Here is an 18,207-nt window from a genome sequence, read left to right as displayed (position 1 = left end):
TCTCCCCACCCCCACACACACACACAGACACACACACACGCGCACACACACACACACACACACACACACACACACACACACACACACACACACACACCCAACTACCCATCATGTCATAAAACAAACATATGTACAGCCTGCTCATTGCCAATAAGTGGAGGTTGATGGTGATGACCGAGGAATAAGTGGACCCAGGTACTTCAGACCTGCTCATTGATGTCTTGCCGTCTTCATCAGCTCAGCACACGCAATGAGTGGAAACAAACAGTAGGACAAATTAGGACTGGGATTAAATTTGATTTTAGCCAGTCTACACCATTTTATTATTAACTTTTTAATTAGTGGAAGTTAACAGTAGGTCAAATCAGGACTGGGATTAAGTTTGATAACAGCCAGTCTACACCATTTTCTATTGCAATTAGTTGAAGCAAAGAGCAGGACAAATCAGTACTGCAGTTTGATTGCAGAAATTCAACATCATTTGATATATTTCACTGCCTTTCTGAATTGTGCTGCTGATTGTAAATATGCATGTCTGTCATGCCAGGTTCATGTCTGTCATGCCAGGTTCATGTCTGTCATGCCAGGTTCATGTCTGTCATGCCAGGTTCATGTCTGTCATGCCAGGTTCATGTACTGTGAGTGGACGAAGAAACAGAGCTGTGACTACACCAGTTGCGTGCGAGCCAGTGCAGCTTGGCTACCAGCGGTCACTCTGCGATCCGAGCAGAACCGCCTGGACAGTAGAACAGCCTGAAACCAAACGCTCAAGCATGTAAAGCTATAGTGTCCAGAACAAGACACGCATTTCTGCGACCCTGGACTAATCAAAGATGTGACTATTTGTGTCTGATAGACTAACGCAATGACATTAGATTCTACTCTGCGACACTGAACGACTAAAGGTTAATACGTATGTAATCCGTGTCTGACAGACTAACACGATGGAAGTAGATGCTCTACTTTGCAACTCAGGGCGATAAACCATGCTGCCGTTTGTAGGACAGATGAACACAATGGAATCGGCAATCCTGTTCTACTGATAAATGCTGCCATGTCAGTGTTGTCCAAGAGAGTAACACTATGGAATTAGATGCTCAACTGTGCAACCTTGGACGACACACGACGCTGCCATTTGTCTGACACGATAACACGATGGAGTTACATGCTCCTCGATGCACCACCGGACCACTGGCACCGCCACGACTTCTGGCCCTTGCACTCTTCCTGGTGCACAGAACTACTGTTTACGGTAAGAAAAGTGCACACGAATAAGGTTTAGAAAAAAAGAAGTAATTTGAAGTAAGACCAAGTGTACTATAGAGTTGAAGTATAATGTGGGAGATTCAGCGCTTTAAAGTGACAGTTTTGTGGCGAAAGGTTTGTTGCTCAGGTCTGTCCTTCCCATTCTAATAAAGTACATGTGTAAGGGGGATTTATTTTTCATCGCTCAGCACCCAGCGAGTTTTTTGCCAAGCAAGAAGAGATTCTATAATTTGTCCCTCGTCTTTGAATCACTCTATATTTCCTGAAAGCCTTTTCCCATCTCTGCGTGGAGATCTCTTTTGATCCCGAGCAGATACTCAGTGACTTGTATACATAAAACTTGCTAGTTTCTGTCGATTCTCATCAACTGCATTTTTCGAGGGCTTGGTTTCAATTGGTACGAATAAATCTGTCACTGGATTGATTTTGTGTTTCATTTGAAAGAGGCAGGTTAAACTTCTCTCCCATGATCTTTTTATTGGTACTGTTTGGATCGCACATTTAATCATTTTGGTTCGATTTTTGATTTTGGGTATCTGCATTTCGCCCTGTTTCTTCTGTTTCTTTAACGACAATAATTGCTGTGATTATTTTGCGATTGGAAAAGCTGCGATAAAGTGATGGTGGCGTGGTTGTGATGGTACGTGGTGGTGGTGGTTGGTGATGGTTATGATGAAGATGGTGATGAAGATGATGATGATGGATGACAATGACGATGATGATGATGATGATGATGATGATGATGATAATGATGATGATGATGATGATAATGAGGAGGAGGAGGAGGAAGAGGAGGAGAAGGAGGTGGTGGCGGATAAGTTTTGATTTCTCACGTCAATGTTCTGTTATGCTAGGTTTACCTGCTGCGCCAACTTTGACAGTGACCCCAGGGAATCAGACTTTGAACATCAGTGACGCTTTGCGGCTAAACTGTTCAGCAACTGGTGATCCCACCCCCCGCATTGAGTGGCTCAAGGTACGTCACACTTTCCTTTGACTTGTTTTCCTTGGTTCGCGGTATGGTGGACATTAGTCGCCACGTACTGTGCAAGGAGGAACACACTCACAGGCAGAATTATAGAAGCTTGTTTGGCCGATTAGAATTGTTAATTTCATAACTTTTGAGTCTTAACATGTGTGGATGTTTGCATAAGTCCTCGTTCGTTGAATCTACATGTAGAAGATAGTTTTCCCGTCGTTGTTTTCTTTCTTTTGTTGATCTCCTTTTTTATAAAACATTTTTTTAGCATTTTTCACTCGCGGTTTTCCTGGGCGGGGATGTAGCTCAGTCGGTAGCGCGCTGGATTTGTATCCAGTTGGCCGCTGTCAGCGTGAGTTCGTCCCCACGTTCGGCGAGAGATTTATTTCTCAGAGTCAACTTTGTGTGCAGACTCTCCTCGGTGTCCGAACACCCCCGTGTGTACACGCAAGCACAAGACCAAGTGCGCACGAAAAAGATCCTGTAATCCATGTCAGAGTTCGGTGGGTTATAGAAACACGAAAATACCCAGCATGCTTCCTCCGAAAGCGGCGTATGGCTGCCTAAATGGCGGGGTAAAAAACGGTCATACACGTAAAAGCCGTGGGAGTTTCAGCCCATGAACGAACAAACAAACAAACAAACTCGCGGTTTTTGTCTTTCTCCCTCTCCTCTTCCTTCTCCTTTTATGTGTCAAGTTGACTTTGGCCTACAGGATGGGCGTCCAGTCGTGTCCACGGCAGGCGGTGTGGAGGTCAGCAGTGTGGGTGTGGAGGACGCGGGGAACTACAGCTGTGTGGCCAACAACACGCAGGGCTCGGCCACTGCTTCCGCTGTCGTCACTGTGTTCTGTAAGTTACTCTGCTGACGGGCGCAGTGGCGTGGTGGTAAGACGTCGGCCTCCTAATCGGGAGGTCGTGAGTTCGAATCCCGGTCGCTGCCGCCTGGTGGGTTAAGAGTGGAGATTTTTCCGATCTCCCAGGTCAACTGATGTGCAGACCTGCTAGTGACTTAACCCCCTTCGTGTGTACACGCAAGCACAAGACCAAGTGCGCACGGAAAAGATCCTGTAAACCATGTCAGAGTTCGGTGGGTTATAGAAACCCGAAAATACCCAGCATGCCTCCCCCGAAATCGGCGTATGCTGTCTGAATGGCGGGGTAAAAACGGTCATACACGTGCTAAACACATGAGTGAACGTGGGAGTCTTAGCCCATGAACGAAGAAGAAGAAGAAGAAGTTACTCTGTACGTGCACATTGGATACAGAAAAATGTTCTATTTTTTTTATCTTTCTTTCGAAAATTACAACTTAGTGTGGACTTGACCTAGTCTTGACCTTGTTTTATTTTTAAATGAAAAAAAATTACATTTGTGATTCGAGATTCTTGACGAAACTAGCTTTTTTCTGTGTCCCGTTGTCTGTCCTTCTTGCCATTTACTATGCTATTGACCCGATTTAGTGAGAGAAAAAAAAGGGGGTTGCCAAAGACATTAATGTGTAGTTTGCAATGTGTGTATGTGTGTACTTCTGTCGAAATGCTGGACCCATTCACACAATGTTACAATTTGGATTTTCTCTCGAGATTACGGCCAATGAGGCAGGACTGTGGTGCTCAAGTTAGATGTCGTTTTTACATTTAGTCAAGCAGGGTGTGGATGTTTGTGCATGTGTCGTTTTAGACGGGCCGGTGTTTACAAGACGTCCAGACAACGTGACGGTGGGGGTGGGACAGAACGTCAGTGTGGCGTGTCAGGTGACCGGCTACCCCCCACCCGTGCTGCAGTGGATCACACCTCAGTCAGGTAAACCACTTTAGTTTGATGTGCACGCACCTTCATACCTTGATTGATGCTATGCAATGCCAAACGTCTGTTTGTGCGTATTGCCATTCATATCGGACCTTATCGTTACGAAAACAATCATTATATACCAAGAAATAAGTGTGTTTTTACAACATACTAGGTGCGGCTAATTTTTGTTCAGTGGCAAACATAACTATATCAGTAACACCACTCCCGTTGAAGTTGATGCTAAGAAGGGCTTTCGGTGTGTGTGTGTGTGTGTGTGTGTGTGTGTGTGTGTGTGTGTGTGTGTGTGTGTGTGTGTGTGTGTGTGTGTGTGTGTGTTTACTCGCGTGCGTGCGTGCGCGCGAAAACAGGTTATTTGAATAACTCATCAGAGAGAATGAGTGTGTAATGTTGAAATGCAATGGGACAGCCTCTTACATTCTCGACCAGCACGTCAACAGTGTCATGGGTCATCCTTTGACATGTTTATGTTCCTCGCCACAACAATCAGTCATTTCAAATCGGAAGACGTCAATTGCCGATTATCGACGCCTGGTCAAAACGCTGACGTGAACAAATATATTGCTTCCTTGTCTTCTGTGCTAGTGGTTCTGCCAGTGTCCAGCACATCCGGGAACTTGACTGTGGACGAAGCGGGAACACTGACCATCAGTGACGTGGTGTCAGAGGACCAGGGCAGGTACACGTGCTTTGCCACCAACAACGCGGCCTCCGTCACTGCTGTCGTTATCATCACGGTGGAAGGTATCTGCTGTGTTGTTGCCTACATTGTCAACACATCCAAAAGCGGCAATTATACAGTCAGTGACAAGGCCAATAATGAAAAGAGAGAACGGACTTATCATTTGACATTCTCTCCTTGTTGGTGATGTAGATCTGAGAATGTTGCAATAAAAAGTCATAACATTCCTCGTTCGGATCCTTGTTATCTGCCATGTCATCAGACTGGGTTTGTGTCACTTAGAGATCTTCCTTTGTCGTTGTTATGGCTCTCAGTTCAGAAGGAGGATAACGGGATCCGACGGCAACGTACGTCATGCTAGGAAAGTTGCTCTGTTTGCCTGTTATCGTCTGATTAAACGGAAATTTCTTCATGCAGTTCCCCCGCTGACTGCTTGTGCAATCAGCTGCTGCAGATATTCTTGAATTGTGTTGCTCGTCTTTAGCATTGCGTTTCTTTGCGGGACTGTCAAGAGCCAGGACAGTGTTGAAGACATCAATAGGAAGACAGTCAGCTTATTTACATAGACGTTTAAATGGTTATATTTAATTTAATCATGACAAGTTCTGAAGAGCTAGACTTTCGATAAGTTAGAACAGCTGTTGAAGTGGATCTGACACTAAGCGAAAGTTCCCCTGTTGAGCTTAATGTCCAAACTGTGTGACCCACTGGTTTCCTTTCAGGTCCACCTCACTTCACCCAGCAACCAATGAGTCGCATAGTTCTCCAAGGGGAGAAAAACACCTTCTCCTGTCATGCCGCGGGTTATCCTCCCCCTGCGATCACGTGGTACAGGGACGACCGGATGCAGGTGCAGCAGACGTCGCGCCTACTTGTGTCCCCTTACGGCGACCTGACGATGGTGTCTGTGGCGCTGAGTGACGACGGGACGTACCGATGTGTGGTCAACAACACCAGGGGCACCATTCAGGCCCTCGCCGTGCTCACCGTGCATGGTCAGAAACAACAGAGTTTTAAACAAATGTTTTCACTTGAGTCGAACCTGTCTTTAACGACCAGCCAAGCGAGCATTCAAAAGTTATTGTTAAAGACAGATGGTCGCTGTACTAGAAAGGTTAATTATATAGAAACCAACTCGTCAAGGATCTTTTAGGGTGGTTGTAATGGGCAAGGCGGTCGTTATCGAGAGGCGGTAGCCAGCGCTGGTTCCACAGTAATAACTGCAAAGTAGAACCCCCTTTTAAGACACCCCCCCCCCCCCATATTGTATACCCCCCCCCCCCCCCAGTTTAACACCCCCCTCCCTACAAAAACATCTAAAAGATCCTGATTTCTCATTTTTGTTTGTACCCCCCGCGGGTTAGGGGGAGTCCCATATTGGTTGGGACGAGAAAGAATTTACCCGATGCTCCCCAGCATGTCGTAAGAGGCGACTAACGGATTCTGTTTCTCCTTTTACCCTTGTTAAGTGTTTCTTGTATAGAATATAGTCAATTTTTGTAAAGATTTTAGTCAAGCAGTATGTAAGAAATGTTAAGTCCTTTGTACTGGAAACTTGCATTCTCCCAGTAAGGTAATATATTGTACTACGTTGCAAGCCCCTGGAGCAAATTTTTGATTAGTGCTTTTGTGAACAAGAAACAATTGACAAGTGGCTCTATCCCATCTCCCCCCTTCCCCCGTCGCGATATAACCTTCGTGGTTGAAAACGACGTTAAACACCAAATAAATAAAGAAAGAATTTTTGTTTGTTCATAACGTCTTCAAATGTACCTCCATCTTTTTCAAATTTATCATAGTCTGAATCACACCACCGCGAATGTCACTTTGAATTCTCAAGGTTTACTTCACTAGAAACCTTGTCCTAAATGATATCTTGACTGCACTATATATTGAAGGTGGTTGCAGTGAGTATGACGGTTCCTGGTGCTGTGTCTTTCAGCGCCCCCAGTGTTGGCGGTGGCGCCATCGTCACAGAGCGTGGAGCTGGGACAGACGGTGACACTCAGGTGTCAGGTGACGGGCGTACCTGTGCCCTCACAACGCTGGGTCCGGGCTGGGCTGACCCTCTCGCTGGGTGAGACTCTTGTCACATCGTTTTATCAACTGAACAACTGCCCCCCCCCCCCCCTCAAACAAAAACAACAACAAACAAGTCGCGTAAGGCGAAATTACTACATTTAGTCAAGCTGTGGAATTCACAGAATGAAACTGAACGCACTGCATTTTTTCACAACGACCGTAGTCCGCCGCTCGCACAAAAGGCAGGTAATTGACGAGCCTGTTTAGCGCGGTAGCGGTTGAGCTGTGCTGCATAGCACGTTTTTCTGTACCTCTCTTCGTTTTAACTTTCTGAGCGTGTTTTTAATCCAAACATATCATATATATATGTTTTTGGAATCAGGAACCGACAAGGAATAAGATGAAAGTGTTTTTAAATCGATTTCAGAAATTTGATTTTAATCATAATTTTAAATTTTTTTAATTTTCAGAGCTTGTTTTTAATCCGAATATAACATATTTATATGTTTTTGGAATCAGAACATGATGAAGAATAACATAAACGTAATTTTGGATCGTTTAAAAAAGAAAAAATTTAATTACAATTTTGGGATTTTTAATGACCAAAGTCATTAATTAATTTTTAAGCCACCAAGCAGAAATGCAATACCAAAGTCCGGCCTTCATCGAAGATTGCTTGGCCAAAATTTCAATCAATTTGATTGAAAAATGAGGGTGTGACAGTGCCGCCTCAACTTTTACAAAAAGCCGGATATGACGTCATAAAAGACGTTTATAAAAAAAATGAAAAAATATATCTGGGGATATCATACCCAGAAACTCTCATGTAAAATGTCACAAAGATCGGTCCAGTAGTTTACTCTGAATCGCTCTACACACACACACGCACACACACACACACATACACACACACACATACACCACGACCCTCGTCTCGATTCACCCTCTATGTTAAAACATTTAGTCAAAACTTGACTAAATATAAAAACAACCAAGAACCAAACAACCAACCAAACAACCAAACAAACAAACAAACAACGACAACAACAACAACAACAACAATCACGAAACTGAATTACTACGTACACGTAACATCAAGTCCACCCCTCCATATCTATTTCCGGAATCCTTTTCCCCTGGCGTCTTATTCCTTCTTGCTATAATTTCCCTGTAAAATTCCAGGAAAGTGTCCCGAATGAACTCTCTCCGACAAGAATCTCCCATAATTATATTTATATCAGGATTTTGCCTCAGTGTCATCACACTTCTACGGTTCTCTCTGCCTGCTGTCCTTAGTTCCTTGCCACAGCAACCTGAAATTTGGGACACTGTTCTTCAACATTACCTTTCATTTTGCTACGTCTGTTTTACTGCGCTGGAAATGCTACGTGTACTCCTCCAGACGACAACATGTCGGAGGGCGATGACCACACACTGACCATCGAGTCCATCAGAGCGGGTCAGCTGGGTCGCTACAGCTGTCAGGCGCACAACCAGGCCGGGGATGTCACCGCCACCGCCACCATACACCTCTCCGGTATGTGGCACCAACGATGTACAAGAAACTAAGTCCATCTCACGATGAACACGAGCCGAAATCATATGCACTCGACTTATGAAATAGAAAGAAATCAAATACGACGAAGAGAAGAAAAAGTTTGAAAGTACCATTGAACTTCCATGTCGGCGTGTGGCTGAGCTTAAAATAGGAATGTTGTTGCAATCTGTTAGGCACTTTCCCTTTTGACAGGTAGTTTTTGCATGTACAGCAAAACACGGCCTTTTTTACAAATCCTAAAGACTGTCGGAAACTTCGCATGCTCTCTTGTGAACGCCATGTGAAACATTGATTCTGAAACAAAAATCTATGGCATGAATGACAATGGAAAGACGGTCTCTCTCTGATTCCAAGTTCATAATGACAGTTATGAAGTGCTGAATTTAGAAAATCTGTAGATGAAGTAAAATCATTTGAATGTTGGCTTGTTGAAACTTCATAACAAACAGCCACCTCGTCTATATCATTATCTGAAAGAATGCAAACTTCCTTTGAAACACCAACATTTGTATGGAAAACTTCTGTTTCTGTCATCTTTGATTTCATTTGACAACTTGGACTGATGGCATCTTCCAGAAATATATCCATTACTTTACGAATACGAATACGAATACGAATACTTTATTATCTCATACAGAGAAATTTCAGTGTGGTGCACATTAAAAGACAAAACAAATAATAAGACAACAGATAAAAATACCATACGAAGCATTACTACACTCGCGCACGCATATGTACACTAACAGGAATAGTAACATGATTCCAAATAGGTTAATTGCCGTCAGCTTTAGCTAAAAGTTTACCGCTAAAAACTATCATTAAAACTTTCAACTTGCGCCTCTTTGTATTCCTGTAAGCCTGCCACTTATTTATAAAAAGAAACGTTTGATACTTTTACCAAACAGTTAGTATAATGCACGCTCTACCTGTATTCGTCTTTAAATTCTGCAAGACTGAAGCGAAAGAGGTCTGTCTCAGTTTTGTCGTCAGTTTGTTGTGTACATTTACACACGCACAACGAACAACACATGCACAGGCCCGGGGGAAGCTCTCCTTTCTTATGTCCGACCATAGACGTATACATGTAGTTTACATGTTTATTAGTCATCTATTTGATTGATTACGTGTATGATATGACGGAGAGTCGCATCGGTTTGATGCCGTGAACCCAACCGTGGCTGTGGCTGTCGTTTGAAGTAGCCTACTTCTTTATAAAGATTCATTTACATTCTACTTCTGACCAAGGCATGTTTGGTACCTACTGAATCCTTGTTGCGTGTAGTTTTACGTGGCACGTTGCCCAAAGTTGTATTCTTGAGGAGCATAAAATAAAACGTGTTACAAAGTTATCTCAAAACTCTGCAGTGACTGCTCGCGCAGCAGGTCAGCTAATTATAGCACGCAGCCTCCACAGACAGCTTTCGAGCCGAGACCATATGACTCGCCGCTCCTGCGGCTCGTCAATAATGCTACCTGCCAACGCTTTTATATGGGATAAGTCCATCTCTTTCCTCAGACACAATCAACAGCCTGGTGGCTTATTATATACAGTGTAGGGATCTGTTGTCAGTTGATTTCTAAAAAGAAGAAGAAAAAAGCCAATAGTGTTAATCTGGTAAATTAATTGATGATTCAAACCTTTTTAACAGGAAGCAGTCAAGATGTTATTTGTTTTTTGTAGAGGTCCAAGTGGAGGGATTGTCTTATCCCATGAAACTGCCTGGGCACATCTGGAGTAGTGGCTTTAAGTATCTATATCTATATACGGCTTGTCTGTGTCTGTCTGTCTGTCAGTTCTCGATGGATCTGCTTCAAATTTGGTGGGCATATTCAGGTAGGCCCAAAACACAATCTGGTCGATGAAAATTTTCAACACGTGCTCTCAGCGCGCAGCGCTGAACCGATTTTGGTTTTTCTGTACATCCATTCCCAGTAACTCTTCCTTATCTTCTCCAGTGTTTTGCGCGTTTATCTCCCTTCCTTCGTACGGTGCGCCGGCAAAGCCGGGTCCCCGGCGAAGCCGGGTATTCGGCTCTACTTCTTCCCGGCAAAGCCGGGTGCCCGGCGAAGCGGGTATTCATCTGGTTTCATAATATATCTGTTAATTGTTACTTAGTCTGTCTGCAATGTGAAAGCTTTTTTTTGTGGAGAGCACAGGATGCAAATGATACCAAAACTTCAGCAACAAGACGTAAAGGAGAGTTCAGAGACGACCAAATCCCAAGAGACTTTTGTAAACATTTCTGATAGATAACCTTTCCATGTGTCACAGGGCAGCCCGACTCGTATTTCACTGACCAGCCCGTCAACGCCTCAGTCAACGTCTCGGAACCCTTAACCCTCTCCTGTCGCGCTCGGCTCAACATGACCTTGACCCCTGTCATGCGCTGGTACCGGTCGTTACGAGCTCAAGGGGCAAACATCCTGATCCACACCATTGGCAGGAACGACGGGGCGGACAGCGGGACTGGCGTACCGCGTTACTGGGCCACCACACAAGGAGACTTGGTTTTCAAGGTAGGGAAATACAGTGTAACCCCCATTTTGGGACTCCCTGCTTTTAAGAGATTCTTCCCCCTTTTAATACTTCTTTTCCAGATTTCTGTTCGTAACGAATGTAAACAGTCTCACAGAGAGTTTGTTTTTTCAACAGTTTATTGGTGTTGTGTGTCTTTTTGTAAACTTGTTTTTCGTTTCCTGTCATTGTCCACATTTTACCAAAAGATTTCGTTGTCTCTGTAATCAATACCCCTCTCTCTCACTCTCTCTTCGATTGTTTGCTGGTTCGTTCGTTTACTTTGTTTATTTGTCATGTTGCTTTACTTGTTTATCATTTATTAGACACCGGCACGGTTGGCCTAGTGGTAAGGCGTCCGCCCCGTGATCGGGAGGTCGTGGGTTCGAACCCCGGCCGGGTCATACCTAAGACTTTAAAATTGGCAATCTAATGGCTGCTCCGCCTGGCGTCTGGCATTATGGGGTTAGTGCTAGGACTGGTTGGTCCGGTGTCAGAATAATATGACTGGGTGAGACATGAAGCCTGTGCTGCGACTTCTGTCTTGTGTGTGGCGCACGTTATATGTCAAAGCAGCACCGCCCTGATATGGCCCTTCGTGGTCGGCTGGGCGTTAAGCAAACAAACAAACAAACAAAAATTTATTGGACATTTGTATTAGAAGTAAGGACCGGTTGTAAGAAAAGGCGTTGCCTTAAACCTCTATCCTTGAAAAATAAAGTTCCATCATCATCATCATCATCATCATCTCTTTCTCTGTCTCTCTCTGTCTCTCTCTCTGTCTCTGTCTCTGTCTGTCTGTCTGTCTGTCTCTGTCTGTCTGTCTGTCTGTCTCTGTCTCTGTCTCTGTCTCTCTCTCTCTGTCTCTCTCTCTCTCTCTCTCTCTCTCTCTCTCTCACTCTCCCTTCACTTTGTCAGCTCTAAATGCAAGTGATGAAAACAAGCGATACTGTGTAACGTACAGAGAGTGACGAGCGAGGACGAAGGCTGGTACTACTGCACGGCTACCTACGTCAAGGACCCCGTCTTCTCCGACCCTGTCCACATCAACGTGCAAGGTATGTTAGCTAGCTGGCTCAGGTGCCTTGCCACAATTCGTATCGTGTTCTTTTCTCTCACCTTCTTCGTTTCTTTACTTGGTTATGTCTTTCTGTTTACATTTAGTCAAGTTTTGACATAGAGGGGGAATCGAGACGAGGGTCGTGGTGTATGTGTGTGTGTGTGTGTGTGTGTGTGTGTCTGTGTGTGTGTGTGTGTCTGTCTGTCTGTCTGTCTGTCTGTCTGTGCGTGTGTGTGTGTGTAGAGCAGTTCAGAGTAAACTACTGGACCGATCTTTATGAAATTTGACATGAGAGTTCCTGGGAATGATATCCCCGGACGTTTTTTTCTTTTTTTCGATAAATACCTTTGATGACGTCATATTCGGCTTTTTGTAAAAGTTGAGGCGGCACTGTCACACCCTCATTTTTCAATCAAATTGATTGAAATTTTGGCCAAGCAATCTTCGACAAAGGCCGGACTTTGGTATTGCATTTCAGCTTGGTGGCTTAAAAATTAATTAATGACTTTGGTCATTAAAAATCAGAAAATTGTAATTAAAATCTATTTTTTTATAAAACGATCCAAATTTACGTTCATCTTATTCTTCATTATTTTCTGATTCCAAAAACATATACATATGTTATATTCGGATTAAAAACAAGCTCTCAAAATTAAAAATATAAAAATTATGATCAAAATCATATTTCCGAAATCGATTTAAAAACACTTTCATCTTATTCCTTGTCGGTTCCTGATTCCAAAAACATATAGATATGATATGTTTGGATTAAAAACACGCTCAGAAAGTTAAAACGAAGAGAGGTACAGAAAAGCGTGCTATGCAGCACAGCGAAACCACTTCCGCGCTAAACAGTCTCGTCAGTTTCACTGCGTTTTGCACGAGCGGCGGACTACGGTCACTGTGAAAAAAATGCAGTGCGTTCAGTTTCATTCTGTGAGTTCCACAGCTTGACTAAATGTAGTAATTTCGCCTTACGCGACTTGTTTCTTTCTTTCTGCTTTTTATATTTAGTCAAGTTTTGACTAAATATTTTAACATCGAGGGGGAATCGAAACGAGGGTCGTGGTGTATGTGCGTGTGTGTGTGCGTGCGTGTGTGCGTGTGTGTGTGTGTGTAGAGCGATTCAGACTAAACTACTGGACCGATCTTTATGAAATTTGACATGAGAGTTCCTGGGTATGAAATCCCCGAACGTTTTTTTCATTTTTTTGATAAATGTCTTTGATGACGTCATATCCGGCTTTTCGTGAAAGTTGAGGCGGCACTGTCACGCCCTCATTTTTCAACCAAATTGGTTGAAATGTTGGTCAAGTAATCTTCGACGAAGCCCGGGGTTCGGTATTGCATTTCAGCTTGGTGGCTTAAAAATTAATTAATGACTTTGGTCATTAAAAATCTGAAAATTGTAAAAAAAAATAAAAATTTATAAAACGATCCAAATTTACGTTTATCTTATTCTCCATCATTTGCTGATTCCAAAAACATATAAATATGTTATATTCGGATTAAAAACAAGCTCTGAAAATTAAATATATAAAAATTATTATCAAAATTAAATTGTCCAAATCAATTTAAAAACACTTTCATCTTATTCCTTGTCGGTTCCTGATTCCAAAAACATATAGATATGATATGTTTGGATTAAAAACACGCTCAGAAAGTTAAAACAAAGAGAGGTACAGAAAAGCGTGCTATCCTTCTTAGCGCAACTACTACCCCGCTCTTCTTGTCAATTTCACTGCCTTTGCCATGAGCGGTGGACTGACGATGCTACGAGTATACGGTCTTGCTGAAAAATTACATTGCGTTCAGTTTCATTCTGTGAGTTCGACAGCTACTTGACTAAATATTGTATTTTCGCCTTACGCGACTTGTTGTTTGTTCACGAGTTCATTCCCTTCTTCAATCATTTCTTGAGGTTTTTTTTGCCATATTTGATCAGCCGAAGCTAAGTGATCACCCTTCGTTATTAGGTGTCTGTTGTGTATCTTGTTCGTCAACTTTAAATATCAAAAGATAAAATGTTTCTTTTTGTCTATAATTTGCTTTTCTTATGTTTGTTTTAAATGTTTGAAATCATGTTAATCAGTACATCTATCATTTTAATAACACGTTCTGTATTGGTTATTTATTTGTCTCTTTTCAGTACCTCCCATGATTGAAGCCATTTCAAACCCAGCTGCAACCCCCGAAAATAGTCAGGTTACCTTCATGTGCACAGTCAGTGGTGACCCTGACCCCGAGGTCTGGTGGAGGTCACCTGAAGGTCGCGAAATCAAGGTCAACGAAGATGGCTACGGATTGGTTGATGGTGTACTCAACATAACGGCTGCAACCAATCAGAAGGACGGAGGGACATGGCTGTGTGTTGCGTGCAATGTGTTGGGCTGTGACACTGCGGATATCTACCTTGGTATTCAAGGTATGAAGTGTGTGTGTGTGTGTGTGTGTGTGTGTGTGTGTGTGTGTGTGTGTGTGTGTGTGTGTGTGTGTGTGTGTGTGTGTGTGTGTGTGAGTGTGTATATGTATGTGTGTGTGTGTGTGTGTGTGAGTGTGAGTGTGTGTGTGAGTGTGTGTGTGTGTGTGTGTGTGTGTATGTATGTGTGTGTGTGTGTGTGTGTGTGTGTGTGTGTGTGTGTGTGTGTGTGTGTGTGTGTGTGTCACGGTCCGTCTGTCTGTCTCTCAATGTCAGTGAAAAGGCGTTAGAATACCAATAACGATTTAAGGTATTTGAACATTTGGTTGCGTTTGTCTGAATACTCTCTTTAGGAAAAACTAGTACTGTATTGTTTTGCCGGTACAGAGAAAGATGCTCGTTTCTTATTCATGGAGTTGTGTTGCGATGTCTTTCTTCTTTCAGGTAAACCACTTGTTCGAAAAGTGGAAGCCGAACAAAATATGTCCACTATCCGCATTGCTTGTCGACCAGTAGGCTTACCTCCCCCAGTAGTGACCTACGGCCAGACAGGGGGCAGCAGCGTCGACAGCTTTCAAGGTCACGAGGTCATTGACGGTCAAATGTACATAAACAGGACCTTGCTGAAAACAGTCTACAACTGTACTGCGAGAAATGAGCATGGTGAACATCACGTAACAATGTCAAGTAAGTAAATCGGTTGTGTGTGTGTGTGTGTGTGTGTGTGTGTGTGTGTGTGTGTGTGTGTGTGTGTGTGTGTGTGTGTGTGTGTGTGTGTGTGTGTGTGTGTGTGTGTGTGTGTGTGTGTGTGTGTGCTAGTGGCACTCAACTGTCTGCAAAAGATAAGGGTACCGTACTAGTGAGAACAAATAATGGAAATGGTTTTCAACACACCTAAACGATGTCACGATTGTTTAGCCAGTTTGTTCTGCTGCATGGATCCACCGTGTGAATGCAGAATGGTTGTTCTTTTAAACATGTTTTTTGTATTGTAAAACACTTATTCACAAATATTTTAGACTAAGAGGTTTATTCAGCGTAACCTTCGGATTTTTTCTTTCGCCTTGTATCTGCTTTGTCAGGCCCCTCGGACCCAGAACTGAAAGGGGTAACGCCTTCTGCACGGTCCGCCTTGCTCCCCGTCAACGTTGTCAGCAGACTGGGCTCGCTGCCTCTGGACGGCGTCAGCGTGGAGTACAGGACGTCCGCCAGCAGCACGTGGACCTCCAGACACATCTCAGCCACATACAGTCAGCCAGCAAAGGCTGATGCAGCACCCGGGACAGCGACAGAAGGTCGGGTTTACTGAAACATGACCACGCAAAACATATCAAGACAAAAATGGATGTGGAAACTGACTGTGATATAATGCAAAACATTTCCAGACGAAAATGGATGTGGAAACTAGGTTTGATTTTGCAAAACATATCCAGACGAAAATGGATGAGGAAACTAACTTTGATTTTGCAAAACATATTCAGACGAAAATGGATGTGAAAACTAAATTTAATATAAAGCAAAACATATCCAGACGAAAATGGATGTGAACATTGACTTTTACTCCGGTCTTCTACAAACTCAGAACTCAGGTGAAGCTAAATCTTCAAATAGCAGTTCAGCGAAAGCTGTGTCGCGTATGACACACCCTTCAGGCATGAAAGTGGAGGCACATTTTTCCTTCACCAAAAATACACATCGAGTTGCATTTCTTGTGCACTTCTGTTTCATTTGACAAGCAACTTTAAACAACCGTTGAAAATATCAGCAAGGAAACAGGTTCACTTGAATGACAAAAGTATATCGGTAATGTCATTGTTGACACGAACATGAAAACATGAAAGAGTTTCTAACCTTCACCGGCATTTATTTCTTTGTTTATTTCTTATTTTATGAAAAACTTCATTTTTATCTCATCTGCAGACAGGGACAGTGTCCGCGAGGTGGGAGCGGGGCCAGGCGGACCAGCAGAAAGCGGCAGTGGAGTGAGCACCTTGGGAGGAGGGTCAGGGGCCGTGGAGGTCAGGGTCACTGGCTTGGTCCCCTACACGCTGTACTACATGCGGGTCATGCTGGTCAACGTGCTGGGGCAAGGGCCTGTCAGCCAGACCAGCGTTCGCTTCTTCACTTTGCCTGACGGTCAGTATGACTTGTTGTGTTAGGTTAACTGGCTTGTACTTCAGTATGCTTGCTGTTCAGGTTCCCCAATACTTGATACTGTGATTGGATGCAATACCCAGTAGCTGCTATACATTGCTTTTGGTGGAAGAAAAATGAAGTGGGGTTTTCTCCCCTGAAGTTCGATTGAGAACTAAATTCAAGATCAGTATTAAAATATAGCAGTTTCGATTCTTCTGGCACCTTCTGCAACATCATACATAGAATCTCTGGGACCCCCGCCCCCCCACCCCCAAAAGGCAAAAGAACAAACAAACAAAAAACAACACAGTAAGCAAACAAATTAAAACCAACGATTCAGAAAACAAGATTAAATACTGAGGAAGAGTTTCAGTAAAAGAAAACCACAATATTTCCTGTGAGTTAGGTTTGCAGATTATTTTCCACCCTGATTTGGCGGCGTATGATTACTCGAAGCTGTTCCTCTTGTTATGAGTGTTTGTTACTCAACAGCCCCACCTCCACCCATTGACGTCACTGCAACGTCAGAAAACCGAGATCTGACCGTCACATGGACCGTCCCTCAACATCTTAATGGAAACAAAGGTAATCATGTTCTCACATCATATGACAGTGACATGCTGAGTGTTTACATGGAACGAACATTTGTTTCAATTGGAGCCATCTGACTTTGTGCAACTGTTACGGCGTGTGGTTCAGCGCCTGGTGTTGCTGTTCTCGGCCCAGCTAGCAGATGTGGGGAACATGATATGAAACTAAAGGAGCATGGCGCTTGTGAAGTTCTCCAGTTGATAGCAGGTGGTGCATACTGTCAGTGTGTCAAGAGACTCTCCATCAAAAATAAATAGCTTGAAAAGAACATGGAATTCAATGTCAAGAAGCATAACCCTTATCAACATCTTGTTATGCGTGTGTATCAATTCTATTTTCCTTTGGATAAGACCAGCTCACTTTTGTGCTATTTGTTTTTATTTTACTTGTTATTTGACATATTTTACATTTTCCCCCCAGATAACATCTACTTCGAGGTCAGAATTTTGAATTCATCCCGAGTAACAGTGTCGCAGACTTCAGTGCCTGCAAGCCAGCCAGCCGGTGTCGTCTTCCCTGACCTTGACCTTGGGAACCATAGCGTTTCCGTGGAAACCGTCAACTCTCAATTACAGTTGTCCAGTGCATCCGTCACCATCTTTGTCATTGTTAGGCAACCAGGTATTTAGGTTTTATTTTTTATTTGAGGGTCAAGGGGTCATACGGCTGGAAACATGTTGGGAGGGGCTGGGGGTTGATGGCAGAGGCGGTGAATTGAGAAAAGAGCGAATCGGTTTACGAGGCAAGATAACGTTTCACCGTACTTATTTACTACAATTTTAAAAGTTCAGCTATACAGTCGTTAATAGATCCCGGCAGTTAAAGTGTGTTTGTATATATAGCTGTTTTCGCTTTGATAACAGGATGTATTTCGTCCGTGTGAGGCAGTGTTGTATATTTTGTTCCGCAGTGCCAGACTTTGTCCCGGTCGTCGTCAATGTCACAGCATTGAGTGACGTCAGTCTCACCATCACCTGGCAGGTAAGTCCGTTCTTTGTACTGTGGTTTTCGCATGACTCTGTTACTTGTTGTCTATACAACCCATTAGTTTTAAGATCTAGTGGTTTTTGTTATCGGTTTAAACAATGTTTTATTTCTTTATACATATCCATGAAATTTACGTAAATTCATATCTTTGAAAACAACAACATGTATGGCAAACAAACTT

General features: G+C 43.3%; 1 protein-coding gene across 1 annotated transcript in view; it reads left to right on the top strand.

Moving 5' to 3' along the window:
* Positions 1-627: 627 nt before the first annotated feature.
* Positions 628-18,207, top strand: part of LOC138973183 (hemicentin-1-like) — a 33,621-nt gene continuing 16,041 nt past the window's right edge. Inside the window, exons 1-17 of the mRNA XM_070345873.1 lie at positions 628-1,252; positions 2,121-2,242; positions 2,961-3,096; positions 3,928-4,050; positions 4,642-4,800; positions 5,461-5,733; positions 6,681-6,815; positions 8,163-8,297; positions 10,591-10,835; positions 11,798-11,891; positions 14,043-14,318; positions 14,757-14,999; positions 15,395-15,607; positions 16,233-16,448; positions 16,941-17,033; positions 17,460-17,660; positions 17,950-18,020. Of these exons, the coding sequence (XP_070201974.1) occupies positions 1,156-1,252; positions 2,121-2,242; positions 2,961-3,096; positions 3,928-4,050; positions 4,642-4,800; positions 5,461-5,733; positions 6,681-6,815; positions 8,163-8,297; positions 10,591-10,835; positions 11,798-11,891; positions 14,043-14,318; positions 14,757-14,999; positions 15,395-15,607; positions 16,233-16,448; positions 16,941-17,033; positions 17,460-17,660; positions 17,950-18,020 (2,832 nt within the window). The 5' untranslated portion in view covers positions 628-1,155. The remainder of the gene's footprint in view (positions 1,253-2,120; positions 2,243-2,960; positions 3,097-3,927; positions 4,051-4,641; positions 4,801-5,460; positions 5,734-6,680; positions 6,816-8,162; positions 8,298-10,590; positions 10,836-11,797; positions 11,892-14,042; positions 14,319-14,756; positions 15,000-15,394; positions 15,608-16,232; positions 16,449-16,940; positions 17,034-17,459; positions 17,661-17,949; positions 18,021-18,207) is intronic.

This window comes from Littorina saxatilis, linkage group LG8, assembly GCF_037325665.1.
Source record: "Littorina saxatilis isolate snail1 linkage group LG8, US_GU_Lsax_2.0, whole genome shotgun sequence".
Classification (NCBI taxonomy): domain Eukaryota; kingdom Metazoa; phylum Mollusca; class Gastropoda; order Littorinimorpha; family Littorinidae; genus Littorina; species Littorina saxatilis.
Note: the sequence above shows the minus strand (reverse complement) of the source record. Positions and strands in the feature narration are given on the sequence as shown.